The 19,940-nt window shown below is 47.4% G+C and overlaps 1 protein-coding gene across 1 annotated transcript in view; it reads right to left on the bottom strand.

The window, feature by feature from the left end:
• MDN1 (midasin AAA ATPase 1) overlaps positions 1 to 19,940 on the bottom strand; it is a 281,392-nt gene that overhangs the window by 138,315 nt on the left and 123,137 nt on the right. Inside the window, exons 34-38 of the mRNA XM_044289668.1 lie at positions 19,198 to 19,425; positions 15,428 to 15,625; positions 10,004 to 10,212; positions 839 to 961; positions 523 to 720 (exon numbers count right to left, since the gene is read on the bottom strand). Of these exons, the coding sequence (XP_044145603.1) occupies positions 523 to 720; positions 839 to 961; positions 10,004 to 10,212; positions 15,428 to 15,625; positions 19,198 to 19,425 (956 nt within the window). The remainder of the gene's footprint in view (positions 1 to 522; positions 721 to 838; positions 962 to 10,003; positions 10,213 to 15,427; positions 15,626 to 19,197; positions 19,426 to 19,940) is intronic.

Below are 19,940 nucleotides of genomic sequence, written 5' to 3' on the forward strand. Positions count from 1 at the left end.
TAACAAATGAAGCTTTTTTTAACACAGTACATTTTACCTTATACAATATGACCCAAGGAATATTTTCTGCAAATTATATTGAGAGAAAGTTCTGTCATTTGTCCATAACTGACATTGTTAATGGGTATGATATATTAGTGAACACTGTATGTGTGTATATATTCAATTTTATCTACTCTACATGAATTATGCTGTATCCAGACTATTAGTCACTGAGCACTGCAGAGTGAATTTTGATGGAATACATCTACCTTGCACAAACGCACTTGTGATATTGAATTAATAGAAGCCTTTTTGATGTATTGCTAACCGAGTTCTCTGTTTGGTCAGTTGCATGATAAATGGTAATTATAAGTGGAATATTACAAAATGCTAATAATTAAAAGAGTTGCCCGGCAAGATAAAACCAGTGATTTGGTTGAGTACGCGTTTTCTGCCATTTTCTGTGTGTGAAGATGGGAACAGTAACTGGAGACCAGTAGAAATTATTTAAAAAAAAAGTAAATATAAAAAACAACAAACCTGTGTGAACCTGTTTAAAAAAGATCGTGGAAGTCCTTTTCGACCACCTCCTTGACGGAAAGGGTTCTGGCATCCAAATATCTTTGTTTTTTCATGTTGCACCTGAAAGTGCATGCCAAGTTCTGGAATGTACACCTCAGCACGATGGTCAAAGCAAGCATTGAGTCCTTCCAGTACAGATTGAGATGCCAGATTAAGCTGGTAAAAGAATATAAAAATAAATAAGTAGATACCACTATGCATGACTTATCGCAGATCTTACATTTTGATAAATATGAGCAGTATAGTAAAAGGCTGTTAGAGTAACAAAACTTACTTCATCCAGTACAACCCAATGCCCACCCTTTAGAGCTGAAAGAAGTGGTCCATCACGCCAAGCAAATTCTCCACCTTTTCCTCCTTCAATAGGAAGATCAGTGCCAAATAAATCTGTTACATCCTTCAATAAAAAAATAATTAAATTAAGTTAGTAGCTGAAATGTCTAGTAAAATTACTTTTAAAATGTATACACTGAAACAAGAAACTACTGGCACCACCTAACGGCTAAAACATTTTACAGATTTTAGTCTGCAAAATTTTTCACACCAAAATAGGACAATTTACTTCACAAATATAATAACTATAACTGGTTATTAAAAGCTCCTGTAACCATGTATGAAATACCACTAAACTTGTCTTTGACTACTAGAATTCCAATAATGTGCCATTCTCCAATGAAATGATCCAGTTCATTGCAGGATTAAAAATAAGGTGGGCATCTACATTACATGGGGCTTCTACATTCTATAACCATGTGAACTTGATGAACTTATGTCTTTTTTTAACCATATTAACTATGTATCATATCAGAAAGGAACAAGCATGACCTGAACTATCTTTCTACCATAGGCGCGCGCATGGGGCGTGCGTGGGCACACTCTAATCAAGGCAACTCGAGGTTCTGTCAAGACCGGGAAGCGCTATACTCACCTCTTCCTTCCTGGTCCTCAGCGCAGTGTGCGAGTCCGCGCTGTGACCTCACACTGTGTGCGTCCACACAGCAGACTGTACAAGAGGACTACCGAGTGGGAGGCGGTGAGGAGCGGCGGCACCAGGAGCACGAATGCAAAGTATTTAGTTATTTTTTTTAGGCTGATGGGGGCACTGGGGGCTGATATGAGGCTGCTGGGGGTGCGGGACTGTATGTACATATGAAGAGGGTATGTATGTGTGTGTGTACAGTACAGACCAAAAGTTTGGACACACCTTCTCATTCAAAGAGTTTTCTTTATTTTCATGACTGAAAATTGTAGATTCACACTGAAGGCATCAAAACTATGAATTAACACAGGTGGGATTATATACATAACAAAAAAGTGTGAAACTACTGAAAATATGTCATATTCTAGGTTCTTCAAAGTAGCCAACTTTTGCTTTGATTACTGCTTTGCACACTCTTGGCATTCTCTTGATGAGCTTCAAGAGGTAGTCACCTGAAATGGTCTTCCAACCGTCTTGAAGGAGTTCCCAGAGATGCTTAGCACTTGTTGGCCCTTTTGCCTTCACTATGCTTTGGTCCAGCTCACCCCAAACCATCTCGATTGGGTTCAGGTCCGGTAACTGTGGAGGCCAGGTCATCTGGCGCAGCACCCCATCACTCTCCTTCATGGTCAAATAAGGAGATTTTTGTGAAACTCACCTGTAAAATCTTTTTCTCGTCTTTTCCATTGGGGGACACAGACCATGGGTATAGCTTAGAGGTATTAGTAGGAGGGACACTATGCAAATGAAAGAGCTCCTCCTCCTCGGGCTATACCCCCAGACTCCACCAGGAGGAACTCAGTCGTTGCACAAGCAGTAGGAGAAGGAGCAAGAAAAAAATCATGGAAACCATCGGACCAAGCCATAAGGTCCAACCAGAAACAGAAAAACTGAACTAAAGACCCCTCCTGCAACAGGAATAATGGGTGGGAGCTGTGTCCCCCAATGGAAAAGACGAGAAAAAGATTTTACAGGTGAGTTTCACAAAAATCTCCTTTTCTCGTGCTTTTTTCCATTGGGGGACACAGACCATGGGACGTCCAAAAGCAGTCCATGGGGTGGGAAAAAATACCAGCACCGCCAGGAGGAACGCCCCAACGGTCAAACAGGAACCACAGCCTGCAAAACCCTGCGGCCAAAGCCGCATCAGCCGAAGCCAGTGAATGCAACTGACAAAAATTTGCAAAGGTATGCAAGGACGACCAGGTGGCCGCCGTACACAGCTGAGACGCAGAGGCACGACTGCGTCTTGCCCAGGAAGCCCCCTCCGCCCCAATGGAGAGAACGGCAATTCTAGCCGGGGGAACTCCACCACAAGCGTGACAAGCCGCGGAAATAGCCAAGCAGATCCAGAGCGCCAAGAACGGCGGACGGAAGCAGTAGCCGCGAGACACACCTCCAGGACCCGTACAACATCCAGGGAATGCAGAGTGCGTTCCTTGGGGTTAGCCGGAGAAGGACAAAAGGAAGGCAGGACAAGATCCTCATCAAGGCGGAAGGGAGAGACCACCCTGGGCAAAAAGAAGGGGACTGGACGGAGCACAACTTAATCCTGGTGGAAAACCAGAAAGGCTCCTGACAGGAAAGAGCGGCCAGCTCCGACACCAGTCTGACTTAAAAGCTCGTGATGGGACGTGAACTCACAGCCACTGCATAATAGCCCAGAACTTTAATCACTACGCTATGTAGCTGTATCAGAAGCTATGGTCACAAGGAAGTCCAGATGAGAACAGTCAGAGAGACCCTCCTCAAAGGCTCGAAGGGGGCCGACTGCAGAGCGCGCAGAACCAAATTGAGATCCCAAGGAGACAAAGGGGGAACATACGGGGAACCGAATGCGCCACCCCCGAAGAAAGGTCACCACCGGACCCTTAAGAGCAAGGGACCTCTGACGGCCCGCGCCGAAACCTGACCTTACAGGGAACTAAGCGACAGTCCCTGCACAAGCCCAGACTGAAGAAAAGACAGTACCATCAAGATGGAAAACCGAAGGGGAGGGAACCCCGAACCCTCAAAAAAGGATAGGAAGGCCATCCAGGTACGATAGTAAATCCGGGAGGAAGAAGACTTCCCCGGACTGATCATGGTCCTAACCACTGAATCCGAGAACCCCATCTTTATCAGGATGGCGGTTTCAACAGTCACGCCGGTAAACGAAGAGACCGCAAATTCCGGTGGAAGAACGGTCCCTGAGACAGTAGGTCCCGTCCGTCGGGAAGAGGCCATGGGGCGTCCGCCAGCAACCGAGCCACGTCCGAAAAAACCACGCGCGGCGAAGCCACTCTGGGGTGATGAGAACGGTCGGAGTCCCTTCCGCCTCGAACTGGCGTAGACCCTTTGGTAGGAGAGGAAAACAGAGGAGGCTGAAGTCCTGCCACGGAGACACCTGCGCATCCATCCGTACGCCTCCGGATCTCGGGCGCGAGCCAGGACCACTGGGATCTTGTTGTTGAACCCGGACGCCATTAAGTCCACATCCGGACGGTCCCATCTGTGGCAGATTTCCTCGAACCCTTCTGGATGCAGAGACCACTCGCTTGGATCCACCGTGTTGTGGCTTAGAAAGTCCGCTGTCCAGTTGTCCACTCCTGGAATGCAAACTGCTGACAACACCGGAACGTGCGTCTCCGCCCACGTCAGAATTCTCTTCACCTCCTGCATCACCATCCGGCTGCGGGTCCCGCCCTGATGGTCGATATAGGCCACGGCCGCGGCATTGCCCGTTTGAACCCGCACTGGGAGGCCCGCAAGGAGAGAGGTCCAATAGGAGAGAGAGAGCGGAAAAAATCGCCCTCAGTTCCAGAAAGTTGATTGGAAGGAGAGACTCTGCCGCCGACCAAATTCCTTGAACCGTGCGAGACTGGAAAACGCCCCCCCCCCAACCCAGGATGCTGGCATCGGTGGCGGCGATCGTCCAGGAGAATGCGAGAAAGGAACTCCCCGACCTCAGGTTCTTTGGGAACAGCCACCAAGGGAGAGCTGCCCGAACCCGCTGAAAGGTAAAGGATCTCCTGTTGCGCCAGGCGAGTGTGAAACTGGGCATATGGAAGGCCTCGAAAGAGGCTACCATAAGACCCAGGACCTGCAAGTATTCCCGAATGGAGAGGCACGGGGAGCGCAGCAGATGCGACACTGCCCCCTGGACCTGGGAGGACTTGAAGGCTGGTAGAATACTTAGGCAGCCGAGGTGTCCAAAATCACCCTCCGGAAGGAGAGCCTCTGGGACGGGAAGAGGCAGGAGTTTGGGAAAGTTACCAGCCAGCCGAACCGTTCCAGGGTCTGAACAGTGATCCGGACGCTGTCCGTGGTCTGCGGTAGAGAGGGGGGCCTCTATCCGGATATCGTCCCGATAGGGCAGCAAAGGAATGCCCCTGGTACGAAGAAGCGCCATGAGCGGTCCAGGACCGTGGCAAGGACCCGCGGGGTGGTCGCCAACCCGAAGGAAGGGCGACAAACTGACAGTGTCGACCCATAATGGCGAAGCGCAGGAATCGATGGTGGGATTCCGCAATCGGGACATGTGATAGGCCTAGGAGCAGCAGGGCGGGCTGACTGGGCCCTCTAGTGCCGGGAAGGCTGGTGCAAAGGAAGGGCTCTTTGCGGGCGACCTGAGACCCCCGGCGGAGGAAGCAGGCGACGGCCTACCAAATGAGAAACGGCAAAAGGCATGCAGAGATGAACTCGTCCAGCTGATCCCCATAAGGTCTGGAAACCCCAAAGGGGAGATTAGCAAGGGAACGCTTGGTGGAGGCGTCAGCGTCCCACACCTTCAATCAGATCTCTTCGCGCTGAGTGACAGAGATGGCCAACCTGCGGGCAAAGAGGGAAACAATGTCCCTAGAAGCTTCGCAAAGAATCTTAGAAGCCTGAGACATCTGGAGAACCAACTCCAGTGTGTTAGTAGCCGCATCTCGTACCGCCAGTTCCTGGTGGTGGTGTTGTAACCACACCAAGAGAGCACTGGCTACCCCTGCTGAGTGAAAGGTAGGTCACAGGGACGCGCTGCCAGCGAAAAAAGGACCTGGAAGAGAGTCTATGCGTCTGTCTACAGCATCCTGGAAAGAGGAACTGACTAAGACAGGAAGGGCCACATAATTGGCTAATCCGGCCACTCGGAGGATCCACCTTAGGGGGAGGAGACACCTCTCCTCGCCGTCAGCAGGGAAAGGAAAGTATATTCATGCGCTGGGTGGTCGAGAACCTTATTAAGACCACCCCAGGCCCTGGACATGACCGCGGAAAAATCCCTCATGGACCGGGAACATGGTAGTCTCCGACTGCCTGGACGGAAAAAGGGGAACTCCTGACCAGTGGAAGGAGGAGAATCCCCTTGGAGAATAAAGGTGTCTCGGACAGTCACCACTAAGTCAGCCACCCTGGTGGAGAGCTTAGGCGAGGGGTCCCGCTCCATGACCTAATCAGAGCCGGAAATTCTCCTTCAGACTTGCGCTCCCTAAGGGAGGGGAGAGTCGCCCGAACGCGCCTCTAGACGAGGGGGGGGGGGGGGGAGCCAGAGCCATCCGAGGAGGGATGCTGCTGCTCACGCTCCCTGTTAGTAGTCGGGCGTCTTCTGTGGAAAACCACTTAGAGAGGTGGTTGGCGTCACAGGATTTGAAAATGCCCTATAGTCCAAAAAGGACCTGGCTCGTCCGAGCCGGATAATTCTCCTTCGGATTGCTCTCCCTAGGGAGGGGGAAGAGCAGTCCGCAAGCGCCACCGGCGAGGTGAGGGGGGCGGAGAGACGGAGACATCCGAGGTGGGATGCTGCCGCTCACGCTGCCTCTTCGTAGTCAGTCACCCACTGTGGGGACCACTGAGAGAGATGGAGTCGTTAGCGCCACAGGATTAAAGGACATGGTTGCCTTGGCGACTAAGACCAATTTAGCGGCCGCGCTGGACATGGCAGATGCCAAAGCAGGGACCGCAGGCCCCCAGGGACGTGGAGGAGGGGTGGAGGAGGGGGGTAAGGCAGGGATGCAGGTAATACTTATCTGCTCCTGCAGAACTTCTCCTGCAGAACTTCTCCCTCGACTCCAGGACCAGCAGGGATGCACCTCATCAGGCTTCTGACTCCTTGTCCAGGAGTGCAGTGTTCTGGTGGAGGGTGGCAGCAGGAGACCCAGTAGCTGGTGGGATACCGGAGCTGCAGGTCGAGCCCGGATCCACTTGTCTTCTTTGGGGGGCAATGGAGGCAGCCAGGCAGCGTCCAAGGACGGCAGCGGGCATTCCACGGGGGACCAGGAAGGCGCCATGCCGACCTGTGTCCCCATCTAGAATAATATAAACAATTTTTGAAGGCTGAAAGGGGCTTTGAACTCAGAAAGCCTGGACATGGGGCAGCAGCAGCAGTACCACTGAGCTACCAGCTTGCCTGGCACAAAACGGAGTAGAGTGATGAGGAGCTGCACGGTCATGAGCAAACAGAGTCTCCGGTGTAAGGAGAGTCAGAGCGGCATGCCGAGGCTCCGCCTCCCCGAACGCGTCATTATGGCGCGAAAAAAGCGCGCGAAAATATGCGCGCGCGCGAAAATATGCGCGAAAATATGCGCGAAAATAAGCGCACGCGCGCGGAAATAAGCGCGCGCGTGATTTAAACAAACACCACGTGGAGGAGCGGCCTGCCGGCGGGCGCTGAGGGAGCGCAGCAGCCAAGGCCCGACGAGAGAAGCGCTGAAGCCCACAGTTTAAGGGGGAAGAGATGCCAGTACTCCAGTGCCAAAATGAAGAAAGTGCCCCATCAGGATCCTTCTTCAAGCTCACCCAGGTAGCCACAGACAAATAGACACAGAGGGAGGGGGAGGGATTGGGCAACACTTATCTGCTCAGCATGCTCCCTCGATGTCCAGACCAGCAGGGATGCGCCTCTTCAGACTTCTGACTCCAATCCAGGAGAACAGTGCTCTGGAGGAGGGTAGGCAGCAGGCGTCCCAGCAGCTGGTGGGATGCCGGAGCTAACAGGTCGAGCCCGGATCCACTTATCTTCTTGGGGGGAAATGGAGGCAGCCAGGCAACGTCCCAAAGACGGCGGCGGGCACTCCACGGGGGACCAGGAAGGCGCCATGCCGACCTGTGTCCCCATCTAGAATAAAAATAACAAAAAGGAGTAGAATCAGAGAGTGTCAACCTCCTTCACCAGACACTAAGCAAAGACTGAGTTCCTCCTGGTGGAGTCTGGGGGTATAGCCCGAGGAGGAGGAGCTCTTTCATTTGCATAGTGTCCCTCCTACTAATACCTCTAAGCTATACCCATGGTCTGTGTCCCCCAATGGAAAAAAGCACGAGAAAGCCCTTATACAGCCTGGAGGTGTGTTTGGGGTCATTGTCCCCAAAAATGATGGTCCAACTAAACGCAAACCGGATGGAATAGCATGCCGCTGCAAGATGCTGGGGTAGCCATGCTGGTTCAGTATGCCTTCAATTTTGAATAAATCCCTAACAGTGTCACCAGCAAAGCACCCCCACACCATCACACCTCCTCCTCCTTGCTTTACAGTGGGAACCAGGCATGTAGAGTCCATCCGTTCACCTTTTCTGCGTCGCACAAAGACACGGTGGATGGAACCAAAGATCTCAAATTTGGACTCATCAGACCAAAGCACAGATTTCCACTGGTCTAATGTCCATTCCTTGTGTTCTTTAGCCCAAACAAGTCTCTTCTGCTTGTTGCCTGTCCTTAGCAGTGGTTTCCTAGCAGATATTCTACCATGAAGGCCTGATTCACACAGTCTCCTCTTAACAGTTGTTCTAGAGATGTGTCTGCTGCTAGAACTCTGTGTGGCATTGACCTGGTCTCTAATCTGAGCTGCTGTTAACCTGCGATTTCTGAGGCTGGTGACTCGGATGAACTTATCCTTCGCAGCAGAGGTGACTCTTGGCCTTCCTTTCCTGGGGCGGTCCGCATGTGAGCCAGTTTCTTTGTAGCGCTTGATGGTTTTTGTGACTGCACTTGGGGACACTTTCAAAGTTTTCCCAATTTTTCGGACTGACCTTCATTTCTTAGGCTACTTTCACACTAGCGTTCGGGCGGATCCGTTCTGAACGGATCCGCCCATAATAATGCAGACGGAGGCTCCGTTCAGAACGGATCCGTCTGCATTATATTAGCTAAAAAAAGCTAAGTGTGAAAATAGCCTGGGACGGATCCGTCCAGACTTTCAATGTAAAGTCAATGGGGGACGGATCCGCTTGAAGATTGAGCCACATTGTGGCATCTTCAAACGGATCCGTCCCCATTGACTTACATTGTAAGTCTGGACGGATCCGCACGCCTCCGCACGGCCAGGCGGACACCCGAACGCTGCAAGCAGCGTTCAGCTGTCCGCCTGTCCGTGCGGAGGCGAGCGGAGCGGAGGCTGAACGCCGCCAGACTGATGCAGTCTGAGCGGATCCGCCTCCATTCAGACTGCATCAGGGCTGGACGGCTGCGTTCGGGTCCGCTCGTGAGCTCCTTCAAACGGAGCTCACGAACGGAAACCCGAACGCTAGTGTGAAAGCAGCCTTAAAGTAATCATGGCCACTTGTTTTTCTTTACTTAGCTGCTTTTTTTCTTGCCATAATACAAATTCTAACAGTCTATTCAGTAGGACTATCAGCTGTGGATCCACCTGACTTCTCCACAACGCAACTGATGGTCCCAACCCCATTTATAAGGCAAGAAATCCCACTTATTAAACCTGACAGGGCACACCTGTGAAGTGAAAACCATTTCAGGTGACCTCTTGAAGCTCATCAAGAGAATGCCAAGCGTGTGCAAAGCAGTAATCAAAGCAAAAGGTGGCTACTTTGAAGAACCTAGAATATGACATATTTTCAGTTGTTTCATACGTTTTTGTTATGTATAGAATTCCACATGTGTTAATCCATAGTTTTGATGCCTTCAGTGTGAATCTACAATTTTCATAGTCATGGAAATAAAGAAAACTCTTTGAATGAGAAGGTGTGTCCAAACTTTTGGTCTGTGCTGTACATACATACACGAGCGGGGTGTGTGTTTGTGCTTTAGGGTGCACACCCTAATGCAATAGGCTGCGCACACCTATGCTTTCTACCAATTCAAAGAACAGAAGCCAGGGCAATCTGTAGCATGACCATTGGTAAATGTCAGTTTTTAATCATCCTAAAAATAAAGCATCAAAACATAACACAAATCTAGAACCTAGGGCACTTAGCTCCCCTGGATTAGATATTGCAGGGATGATGCTTTAAGCTACCAAACATCTTGAAATGACATTGTACACATCACTTTAATGTACAGCAGCTGACAATGCAAAGTATAGATTGTGGCATATTAAAAACATCCACATTAGGAATGCTGACCAACGTATTAGTCTACAGCAGCAACATAACCAAAAACTGACATATACTGTAACCAGTTCTTGAAATACTGGTAATTCAAACCTGGTTAAAATATTGTGAACAACTGACATCTTTAGGACATGGCAAATATTCACAGAACTATACCGTTTGCTCAGAAAGGTTTATCCGAACAAGATGATTTCCAGAAGCTTTGGCCAAAGCAGTGACAAGGCTGGTCTTGCCAACACCTGGGGAACCCTCTAATAAGATGGGTTTGTTAAGTTGCATTGCTCGCAGTAGCCTCTGTGCATTCATTGATGTGGTTTCAGAATCAAGTGCATATTCAGTCAAAGATTCTTCATGAAATGCAGGACCTTAAAACAAAGATAACACGCCCAACAGGCTTTTTATATAGCTCTAGATTCAAAAACTGTAAAATTAATAAAATCATAATGAAGGTGTTATGAAATACAGCTTGAAAAGAACTAATAATTGTGAGAAAAGCAGAAACAGTTTAAAAAAAAGCAATTAAGATTTTTAACTCTTCTGCTCCTTCCTCACTGATCATCCAGCACAATACCGTTTTGAACAAACACCATTCAGTGCTGTAGGTGCAGAAGGTGGGTCTGTCATTAACCCCTTCTACCCCAGGCCAGTTTTCGCTATTCTGCCCAGGGCATTTTTTGCAACTCTGACATTTGTCACTTTATGTGGTAATAGCTTAGGAACACTTATTTATCAAAGCCATTCTGAGATCGTTTTCTCAAGACACACTGTACTTTATTGATGGTCCCAAATTTACCAACATTTTTGAAAAAGTCCCAAAAGTTCAACTTTCTATTTCTCAGCTTTTATAATAGATAGTGAGACCTCCTATAATAGTTATTTCTTTACATTTCCCATATGTTTACTTCATGTTTGGATCATTTTGAATATTACATTTTATTTTTGATGACGGTAGAAGGCTAAGTAAATCTTGAGATTTTTCAGAAAATTTCAAAAACCCACTACTTAAGTACTAGTTCATGTCTGAAGTCACTTTGTGGGGCTTACATAATAGAAGCCACCCATAAATGACCCCATTTTAGAAACCACACCCCTAAAAGGTATTCAAAACTGATTTTACAAACTTTGTTAACCCTTTAGGTGTTCCACAAGAATTAATGGAAAATGGAGATGAAATTTCAGAATTTCACTTTTTGGGCAGAATTTTAATTTTAATCCATTTTTTCCAGTAGCAAAGTAAGGGTTAACAGCCAAACAATACTCAATATTTTTTACTCTGATTTAGCAGTTTACAGGAACACCCCAAAGGTAGTCGTAAACTGCTGTATAGCCACATGGCAGGGCGCAGAAGGAAAAGAACGCCATATAGTATTTGGAAGACAGAATTAGCTGACCTGTTTTTTAGATGCCATGTCCAATTTGAAGCCCCCCTGATGCACCCCTACAGTAGAAACTCAAAAAAGTGACCACATTTTGGAAACTAAGGTATAAGGTGCCAGTTTTATTGGTACTATTTTGGGGTACATATGCTTTTTAATTGCTCTATATTAATTTTTTTGTGAGGCAAGGTAATCAAAAAAAATGTATGTTTCGGCACAGATTTTATTTTTAAACATTCATCTGACAGGTTAGATCATGCGCTACTTTTATAGAACAGGTTGTTACAGGCGCAATGATATCAAATATGTCTACTTTCTATGTTTGTTTTAGTTTTACATAATAAAGCATTTTTGAAAACAAAAATTATGTTTTTGTATCTCCATTTTCTGAACGCCCTATTTTTTATATTTTTCTGCCGATCGTCTTGTGCAGGGGCTCATTTTATTTGCAGGAAGAGTTGATGTTTATTGGGACCATTTTTGGGTACATATGATTTTTTTGTTCATTCATTATTACACTTTATGGGGCAAGGTGACCCAAAAAATTGGTTATTTTGGCGGTTTTTATTTATTTATTTTTACAGCGTTTACCTGAGGGATTAGGACATGTGACTTTTTTTATAGAGATCTTTACGGATGTGGCAATACCTAATAGGTCTACTTTTTCTTATTTAAGTTTTACACAATAGCATTTTTTAAACCGAAATAATGATGTTTTACGCTGGGTTCAGACCTGAGCGTTCTGAAACGAGCGCTCTGTATGCGCGATTGTACGGGCGTTTACAATCGCACATACAGAGACTGGCGTTCACACATTGTCGTGCGTTCCCGAATTTCTATGTGCGGGAACGCGCGACAAACGCCCAAAAAAAAGCTCAAGCACTTGTTTGAGCGTCGGGCGTTTTACAGCGCGATCGTACGCGCTGTAAAACGCCCAGGTGAGAACCATTCCCATAGGGAATCATTGGTTCTTGCCTGTTGTGCGTTTTACAGCGCGTAGGAACGCGCTGTAAAACGCTCAGGTGTGAACCCAGCCTTAGTGTTACCATAGTCTGAGAGCCATAGCTTTTTTATTCTATTGTCTTAGGTAAGATCTCATTTTTTGAGGGATGAGGTGACTGTTTTATTGACACCATTTTGTGGGAAATGCACCTTTTTGATCGCTTGGTGTTGCACTTTTTGTAATTTAAGGTGACAAAAATAGCTTTTTTTTCCCCTGGGTTCACACCTGAGCGTTTCTGAGACGCGCGTTTTACGCGCGTATTTGTCGCGCGTTTTTTGCAATAGTAAACGTGCGTTTGTGTGATTGTTGCGCGTTTTGGCCCATAGACTCATTGGACAACACTGCAGTCAAACGCCCCAAAAAAAGCTCAAGAACTTGTTTATGCGTCGGGCGTTTTATAGCGCGTTCAAACGCGCTGTAAAACACTCAAGTGTGAACCGGGGCCATAGGGAAGCATTGGTTTTCACGTGTTGAGCGTTTTACAGCGCGTTTGAACGCGCTGCAAAACACTCAGGTGTGAACTTAGGGTTATTTTTTTTATATTTTTTTATGGTGTTTATCAGACGGGGTGGATCATGTGATATTTATAGAGCCGGTCATTAAGGACGCGGCAATTCCAAATATGTGTGATTTTTTTTTTTTTTCGTTTTTATTATAAAATAAGGGGAAAGGGGCTTTTTTTTCTTCTTTTTTTTTTTACTTGAAGGGAATCTGTCACCTATTTTGAGCATATAAAACCGTTAACATAGCAATGTGCAATAAAGTACCTTCAGTCCAGCATGGGTCTTCTTTCTTTTATTTAACTTTTCATTTAGATGAAAAAGCGATTTTTCTGATATGCTAATTAAGCCTCAAGGTGCCCAGAGGGGCGTTATTACTCTCCTCTAGTGCCCAATAATGCCCCCCTGCAGTGCCCAGTCCGCCTTTCTTCCAAGCCCAGCACGCCTCTTAAGAAATAAATTTACTCCCACATCCTTGCCAAACTGTGCCGCCCCCTCCACTACGTCGTCATGTAATTTATTCACCCCACCATCCTTGCGTCCTCCTTTCTTGGCCTGTGAAATCCCACGCAGCCGCAGTATCGCTGACTGCCTGCGCCTGTACGATACTCCTGGTCCTGAGGGCAACAGCCTCAATAGTGTCACTCGGCATGCGCCGAGCCCAGTGACGTAATCAGAGCGCTGTTGCCATCATGACCAGGAGTATAGTACAGGCGCAGGGATTTCAGAGGCCAAGAAATGAGGATGCAAGGATGGTGGGGTGAATAAATTACATGACGTAGTGGAGGGGGCAGCGCAGTTCGGAAAGGATGTGGGCGTAAATTTATTTCTTAAGAGGCGTGCTGGGCTTGGAAGAAAGGCGGGCTGGGCACTGCAGGGGGGCATTATTGGGCACTAGAGGAGAGTAATAATGCCCCTCTGGGCACCTTGAGGCTTAATTAGCATATCAGAAGAATCGCTTTTTTCATCTAAATGAAAAGTTGAATAAAAGACACATGCTGGAATGAAGGTACTTTATTGCACATTGCTATGTTAACGGTTTTATATACTTAAAATAGGTGACAGATTCCCTTTAAAAACTTTATTAATTTTATTAAAAACATTTTATTTTTTTCTGATCACTTTTGGGTGTCCGATCCCCTCTGCAATGCATTATAATACATCTACAATACAGTGAGTAGAACACTAACAGGTTGCCTAGGAGACCCAGCCTAAGGCTGGATCTTCTGGGTACCCGTAGAAGGCAGATCCCGATGCCGTGCAAGGCATTGGGCAGCCTCTGCATGGCATCAGGCTGCCTCTTGACACATCGAATCCCCGCCCCAGCAGAGTGGGCTCCCTCACCCGACACAAACCCCTTCTATGTCGCGGTCAGCGTGGACTGTGGTATAGAAGGGGTTAATCTGCCGGCATTGGCTTTTACAGCAATGCTGGCGGATACAGCAGGGGCACTGCTACCAGGGACTGCCGGGCCCTCTGCAGTGATCGGGCACGCACCGCTTCGGTGCCCACCCGATCACCGTGACATACTATTACTTCAAATTGCGGGAATGCAGTGGCATCCATGACTTCATAGTACGTCATGTGTCAGGAAGGGGTTAAGCTACAGCCACAATTTTGGTCTTGCTTTGCAGCAGATAATCTAAAAACCTACGTTTTTAAACAAGGCCAAGACCATGGCGCTAGCCACTATATCTAAGTTACAGCTCTTAGAAATGGGTCCAAGTGAGTTGAACGTCTGCAGCTTTTCCTCCTGACCGGATTTCTAACAGGCTGCATCTCTCGATCTTGTTCACCTAGCACTACGAATGTGGTCTTATTTAACCCCTTAGTGACCAGCCTGTTTTTGGCCTTACTGACCAAGTGTTTTGTTTCCTTTTTTCATTGTCGCGTTCCAAAAGCTTTAACTTTATCTTTCCATCTATATAGCAGTATGAGGGCTTGTTTTTTTACAGGAAGAGTTGTAGTTTTTAATGGCGCCATTTTGGGGTACACAGATTTCAGATTAACTTTTATTAACTCTTTCTGGGAGAGAGATCGGAAAAAACAGCAATTCTGCCACTGCGTTTTTACGTTTAAATTTTACAGCATTCATTTTTTCGGTATAAATAACTTAATACCTTAATTCTCTGGGTCAGTAGGATTACAGTGATACCAAATACATATAGTTTTTTTATGTTTTACTACTTTATTTTTATTTTTTAAAGAAAAAAAATGCTTTAAGACCCATAAACTTTTTTATTTCTCTTTCTATGGAGTAGTGTTAGGGCTTGATTTTTGTCGAACGACTTCTTTTTCAGGCTGACAGCGCTACAGCCTGGGAGAAGGAATGCCCAGGAGAAAAAGGGCAGTCTCCTCCCAGTGTTACCAAGTCAGCAAAAATACCGGGGGACATAGCGGGAGAACGGAGTGGCGCCCCGGAAAAATAGTAAGTGCAGTGAGATCCCGGGGCGCCGCTCTACATGTCCGGATAGTTATCTTACAGTTATCTTCTTTAAAAAAAGGGAAGAAAAGGCACTTCAGTCACCTGTGTTGTTGAACTATATTTGAGACATGAATTCAAAATCTACAATAAAAAAAGTTGCATTTTTGGGAGGGTCTTTCCAGTTTTGATGTGACTGTTGGGAAGTTAAACTATATTCTTACATCCCAGAAAATCCTGATATTTAAATTACTGCAACAGCTTTAACATGTCAATTACCTCTAGTTATGTAGAAGGGGTGGATTCCAAACAAGTTTTCCAATGAATTTATCTTCCGCTTTTTAGATTTCTCATACATTTGTAGGTCTAATTGCACATCCTCAGTAATTGGGACAATAGCAGAGAGCTTCTCATATAAAAAACGCATACATTGTTGTCTGGCAGAAATTGCAGAAGCAGCGGAACAAAAGGTAGTTCCTACAAAGAAGGAAGTTAACAGATGCAATGAAAGCTTAAAGTAGAAGGCTTAAATGGTTTACCCAGGTTTCAAACACTTTTGGGCAGCCCACCCGAAAGTCTAGGGCATTTTCATTAGTAAATCTGCCCCCCATTATGAATTATAGACTTTGTTCCCTTTTTTTTCTGTACAGTCCTAAAGTTAGTAAAATCTGTCACCAGATTTGCACCTGTGAAACTAGGTGACCTGTTGCATGTGCACTTGGCAGCTTTAGTCATCTGTGTTTATCCTATGTTCATTTCTGCCCGAATTGCTGATAAAAATTGTTTTAATATATGTAAATGAGCCTTTAGGAGCAACGGGGGCACTGCCATTACACAGAGAGGATCTGCTCTCTCTGCAACTGCTGCACCCTCTGCAATTTGATTGACCGGGCCAGGCAGTGAAATCATCACCATGCCTGACCCTGTCCCAAGAGGGCACAGCAGTTGCAGAGAATAGCCTCTAGGCTTAACAGCAATATCCCTAGAGGCTCATTTGCATGTATTAAAACATCATTTTTCTTAGCAATGCTGGGCACATATGAATATGGCACCAATACGGATGCCTTCAGCTGCCAAGTGCACATACAACAGGTCAGCCAGTTTCATAGGTACAAATCTGACAGATCCCCTTTAAGCTGCTTAATCACAGCTTTGTCATGAAAGAACGTAATTTTGTAATAGAAAAAAGGAGATTTTTGTATAACTTACCAGTTAAATCTCTTTCTCGCTCTTCCTTGGGGGACACAGACCTTGGGTATAGCTCAGCTCCCTAGGAGGCGTGACACTAAGTAAAACTGTTAAGCCCCTCCTCCATCAGCTATACCCTCAGCCTGGAGATAGAGGCTACCAGTTGCGTGTCCAAGTAGTGAAAGGATAACAACCAACAATGGAAACAACCAGCCAGCAACCCAACGGGGCGCCAGACCATAACCCCGTAACCAAACACAGAAGGGTGGGTGCTGTGTCCCCCAAGGAAGAGCGAGAAAGAGATTTAACTGGTAAGTTATACAAAAATCTCCTTTTCTCGCCCATTTTCCTTGGGGGACACAGACCTTGGGACGTTCAAGAGCAGTCCAAGAAGGGAGGGACCACAAACCCAAGGCGGACCACCACCGGAGCATCAGGAAACCGCTGCCTGCAAAACCAGGCGGCCCAAAGCAGCATCCGCTGATGCATGCGTATGCACTCTATAGAACCTTGTGAAAGTGTGCAGAGAGGACCAAGTGGCTGCTTTGCACAACTGTTCAGCCGAGGCCCGATGCCTCTGCGCCCAGGAAGCCCCGACTGCTCTGGTGGAATGAGCAGTGACGCTGAAAGGCGGAGCTCTACCCTTGGCTCGATAAGCCTCAGACACCGCCAGTTTAATGAAACGGGCAATAGCCACCTTGGAGACCGCCAAACCCTTGCGCGAACCCTCCGGAACCACAAACAGGGAGTCCGTGCGCCGAAAGGATCCGGTGACCTCCAGGTAAATCTTCAACGCCCTGACCACATCCAGACGGTGCAGTTCCCGTTCTCTGGGGTGGGAAGGAGAGGGACAGAGCGACGGAAGGACGATGTCCTCATTGATGTGAAAGGCGGAGACCACCTTTGGCAGGAAGGACGGGACAGGCCGAAGCACAACCTTATCCTGGTGGAAGATCAGGAAAGGTTCGGAGCAAGAAAGAGCCGCTAACTCCGACACCCGTCGGAGAGATGTGATGGCCACAAGAAAGATGACCTTGCAGGACAGAAGGCGAGGGGAGACCTCCCGTAAAGGCTCGAAGGGGGCTGATTGGAGCGCCGAGAGCACCACATTCAGGTCCCAGGATGGAACTGGAGGGCGGTACGGCGGTACAGAGTGAGCCACCCCTTGTAAGAAGGTCTTAAATTGGCCCCAGAGGGACCAGGGGACGCTGGAGAAGAATAGACAGCGCCGAAATCTGTCCCTTCAGAGAACTGAGGCTCAGCCCCAGGTCCAGACCCGACTGGAGGAAGGACAGGATCGTGGGAAGAGAAAACCGGAGAGGTGGGATGCTCCGGGACTCACAGAACCCCAGATAGGACCTCCAAACCCGATAGTAGATCCTAGAGGACACGGGCTTACGAGCACGGATCATGGTGCGGACTACGTCCGTGGAGAAACCCCGTCGCGTTAAGACGGCGGTCTCAATAGCCACGCCGTCAAACGTAGCGAGCCTAAATGCTCGTGGAAGATCGGTCCCTGAGAGAGAAGGTCTTCCCTGGAGGGCAGTGGCCACGGTGCGTCTGCCAACAGCAACATTAGGTCGGCGTACCAAGACCGGCGGGGCCAATCCGGGGCGATCAGAATCGCGGGAACGCCCTCTGCCGCGATCCTCCGAAGAACCCGTGGCAGGAGGGGGAAAGGAGGAAAGACGTACAGAAGGGAGAATTCGCGCCACGGAAGGACGAGCGCGTCGGCGCCGTACGCCTTCGGGTCCCGTGCCCTGGCCAGGTATCGGGGGACCTTGTGGTTGAATTTGGAAGCCATGAGGTCCACGTCGGGGCGACCCCAGCGAAGACAAAGGGCTTCGAACACCTCTGGGTGCAGGGACCATTCTCCCGGGTCGATGGTGGACCGGCTCAGATAGGACCTCCAAGAGAAAAAATTACAACAAGGAGAAAACAGCCCTGCAGTAGCAGGGAGTGTCTTGCCTCCTTGGACACTAAGCTAAAACTGGTAGCCTCTATCTCCAGGCTGAGGGTATAGCTGATGGAGGAGGGGCTTAACAGTTTTACTTAGTGTCACGCCTCCTAGGGAGCTGAGCTATACCCAAGGTCTGTGTCCCCCAAGGAAAATGGGCGAGAAAGTAATTCTATGTTTCAGATTAGCAATAGTGATGTCCGGATCATGAACGAATCGTTCTTTTGAACCGATTCAGTTCACTGATCCGGAAGAGTCGGTTCCTCTGACTGAGCCGATCCGAATGAAACGGCTCAGTCAGATCAGCATAGAAGCAGCAGCAGGCAGTGAAATAGGAGCCTCCAGGGGACGCTAGCCCCGCCCCGCCCTCCAACCAATCAGAGGCCGCAGCACTGACTCCCAGCACAGGGGGAGTCGCAGGGACTCAGAGAATCGGCTGAGTCTATTAGTTAAAAGAATCGAATGAGTCAGAGACTCATTCGATTCTTTTGAGTTAAAAAGAGCCGTGAGTCACCGAGTCCCTGCCAGGCTCCCTGCTCTGCGGCTCCCTAAGTAAGTCCGTCCGTCTTTTAACTAAAAGTCTCAATTATCACAGTCTGCTCACTGCAGCAGAGCTGTGTTTGCCAGAAGCCAGTCCCTCCTGACCTTCGGTTCACTTGAGAGCCGACTCTGCAAGTGAACCGAAGATCCGATTCATGAATGAGCTGATTCAAATGAACCGATTCAGCTCAAAGATCCGAACTTCCCATCACTAATTAGCAAGCAGAATTACAATTACTACAAACCATTTTTTTGCATAAAACAAGCATTATTGATATTAATGACTACATTCCTAGGATAAGAAAAGTTTGCAAAACAAAGTTTATATTACAGTATACATGCCCCTGAAAGCCAGCCTACCTACCTGATCCCAAGCCATCGATGTACACAAGGCAAGCTGCATGTATAAAAGCTGTGATGGTATCGAGGTTAGTTCCTTCATACTGAGCCTCTGATATGTCATTTTTTATAGTGACATTCATGAAGTTCACCCAGGAAAGTATATCTCGAATACTGAAAATGCAACAACGACCAAATTCTTGGTTTGTCAACCATTCAATAAAATCCATGATCACATCCGCTAAAACAGCACCTGAAGAAAGAATTACCAAAATTTAGTGATAACACCATTCCTGAAAGGATATGCATTGTAGTGAAATGTTTGAAGGTTGATCAAAAACATAAGGCCAAGATGACCCTTCATTGGATGCAGGGCAACCTAGGAATTTCATACTAGGGCAACCTAGGAATTTCCAGAATGTGAAAGCGATTTGCCATAAGGAACGGGCAGTATTATTTATGATAAAATAAAGGGATTCATCCGCAGTGATCACAAATATTTGCAAGCCATTACGAAGGCAAATGGGAGCAGAAAATGAAATTAAGAACTACTGGTGGCATATTTTAGAATAGGAATGTTTTACTGCAATAATGTGTATTTGTATATAAATTCATGAAACCTACTGGACATCAGATTTCAGACCACTTATGAATTAAGACTGGATAATGGACCTTTTTTTCCCCCCAAAAGAGAAGGCAGGTTTTACAGCTCCATAGTATAGAGTCCAAATGGCTATCTGTACATTTCATTTTAAAAACAAAACAAGG

The sequence above is a fragment of the Bufo gargarizans genome, chromosome 4, assembly GCF_014858855.1.
Source record: "Bufo gargarizans isolate SCDJY-AF-19 chromosome 4, ASM1485885v1, whole genome shotgun sequence".
Taxonomy (NCBI): Eukaryota; Metazoa; Chordata; class Amphibia; order Anura; family Bufonidae; genus Bufo; species Bufo gargarizans.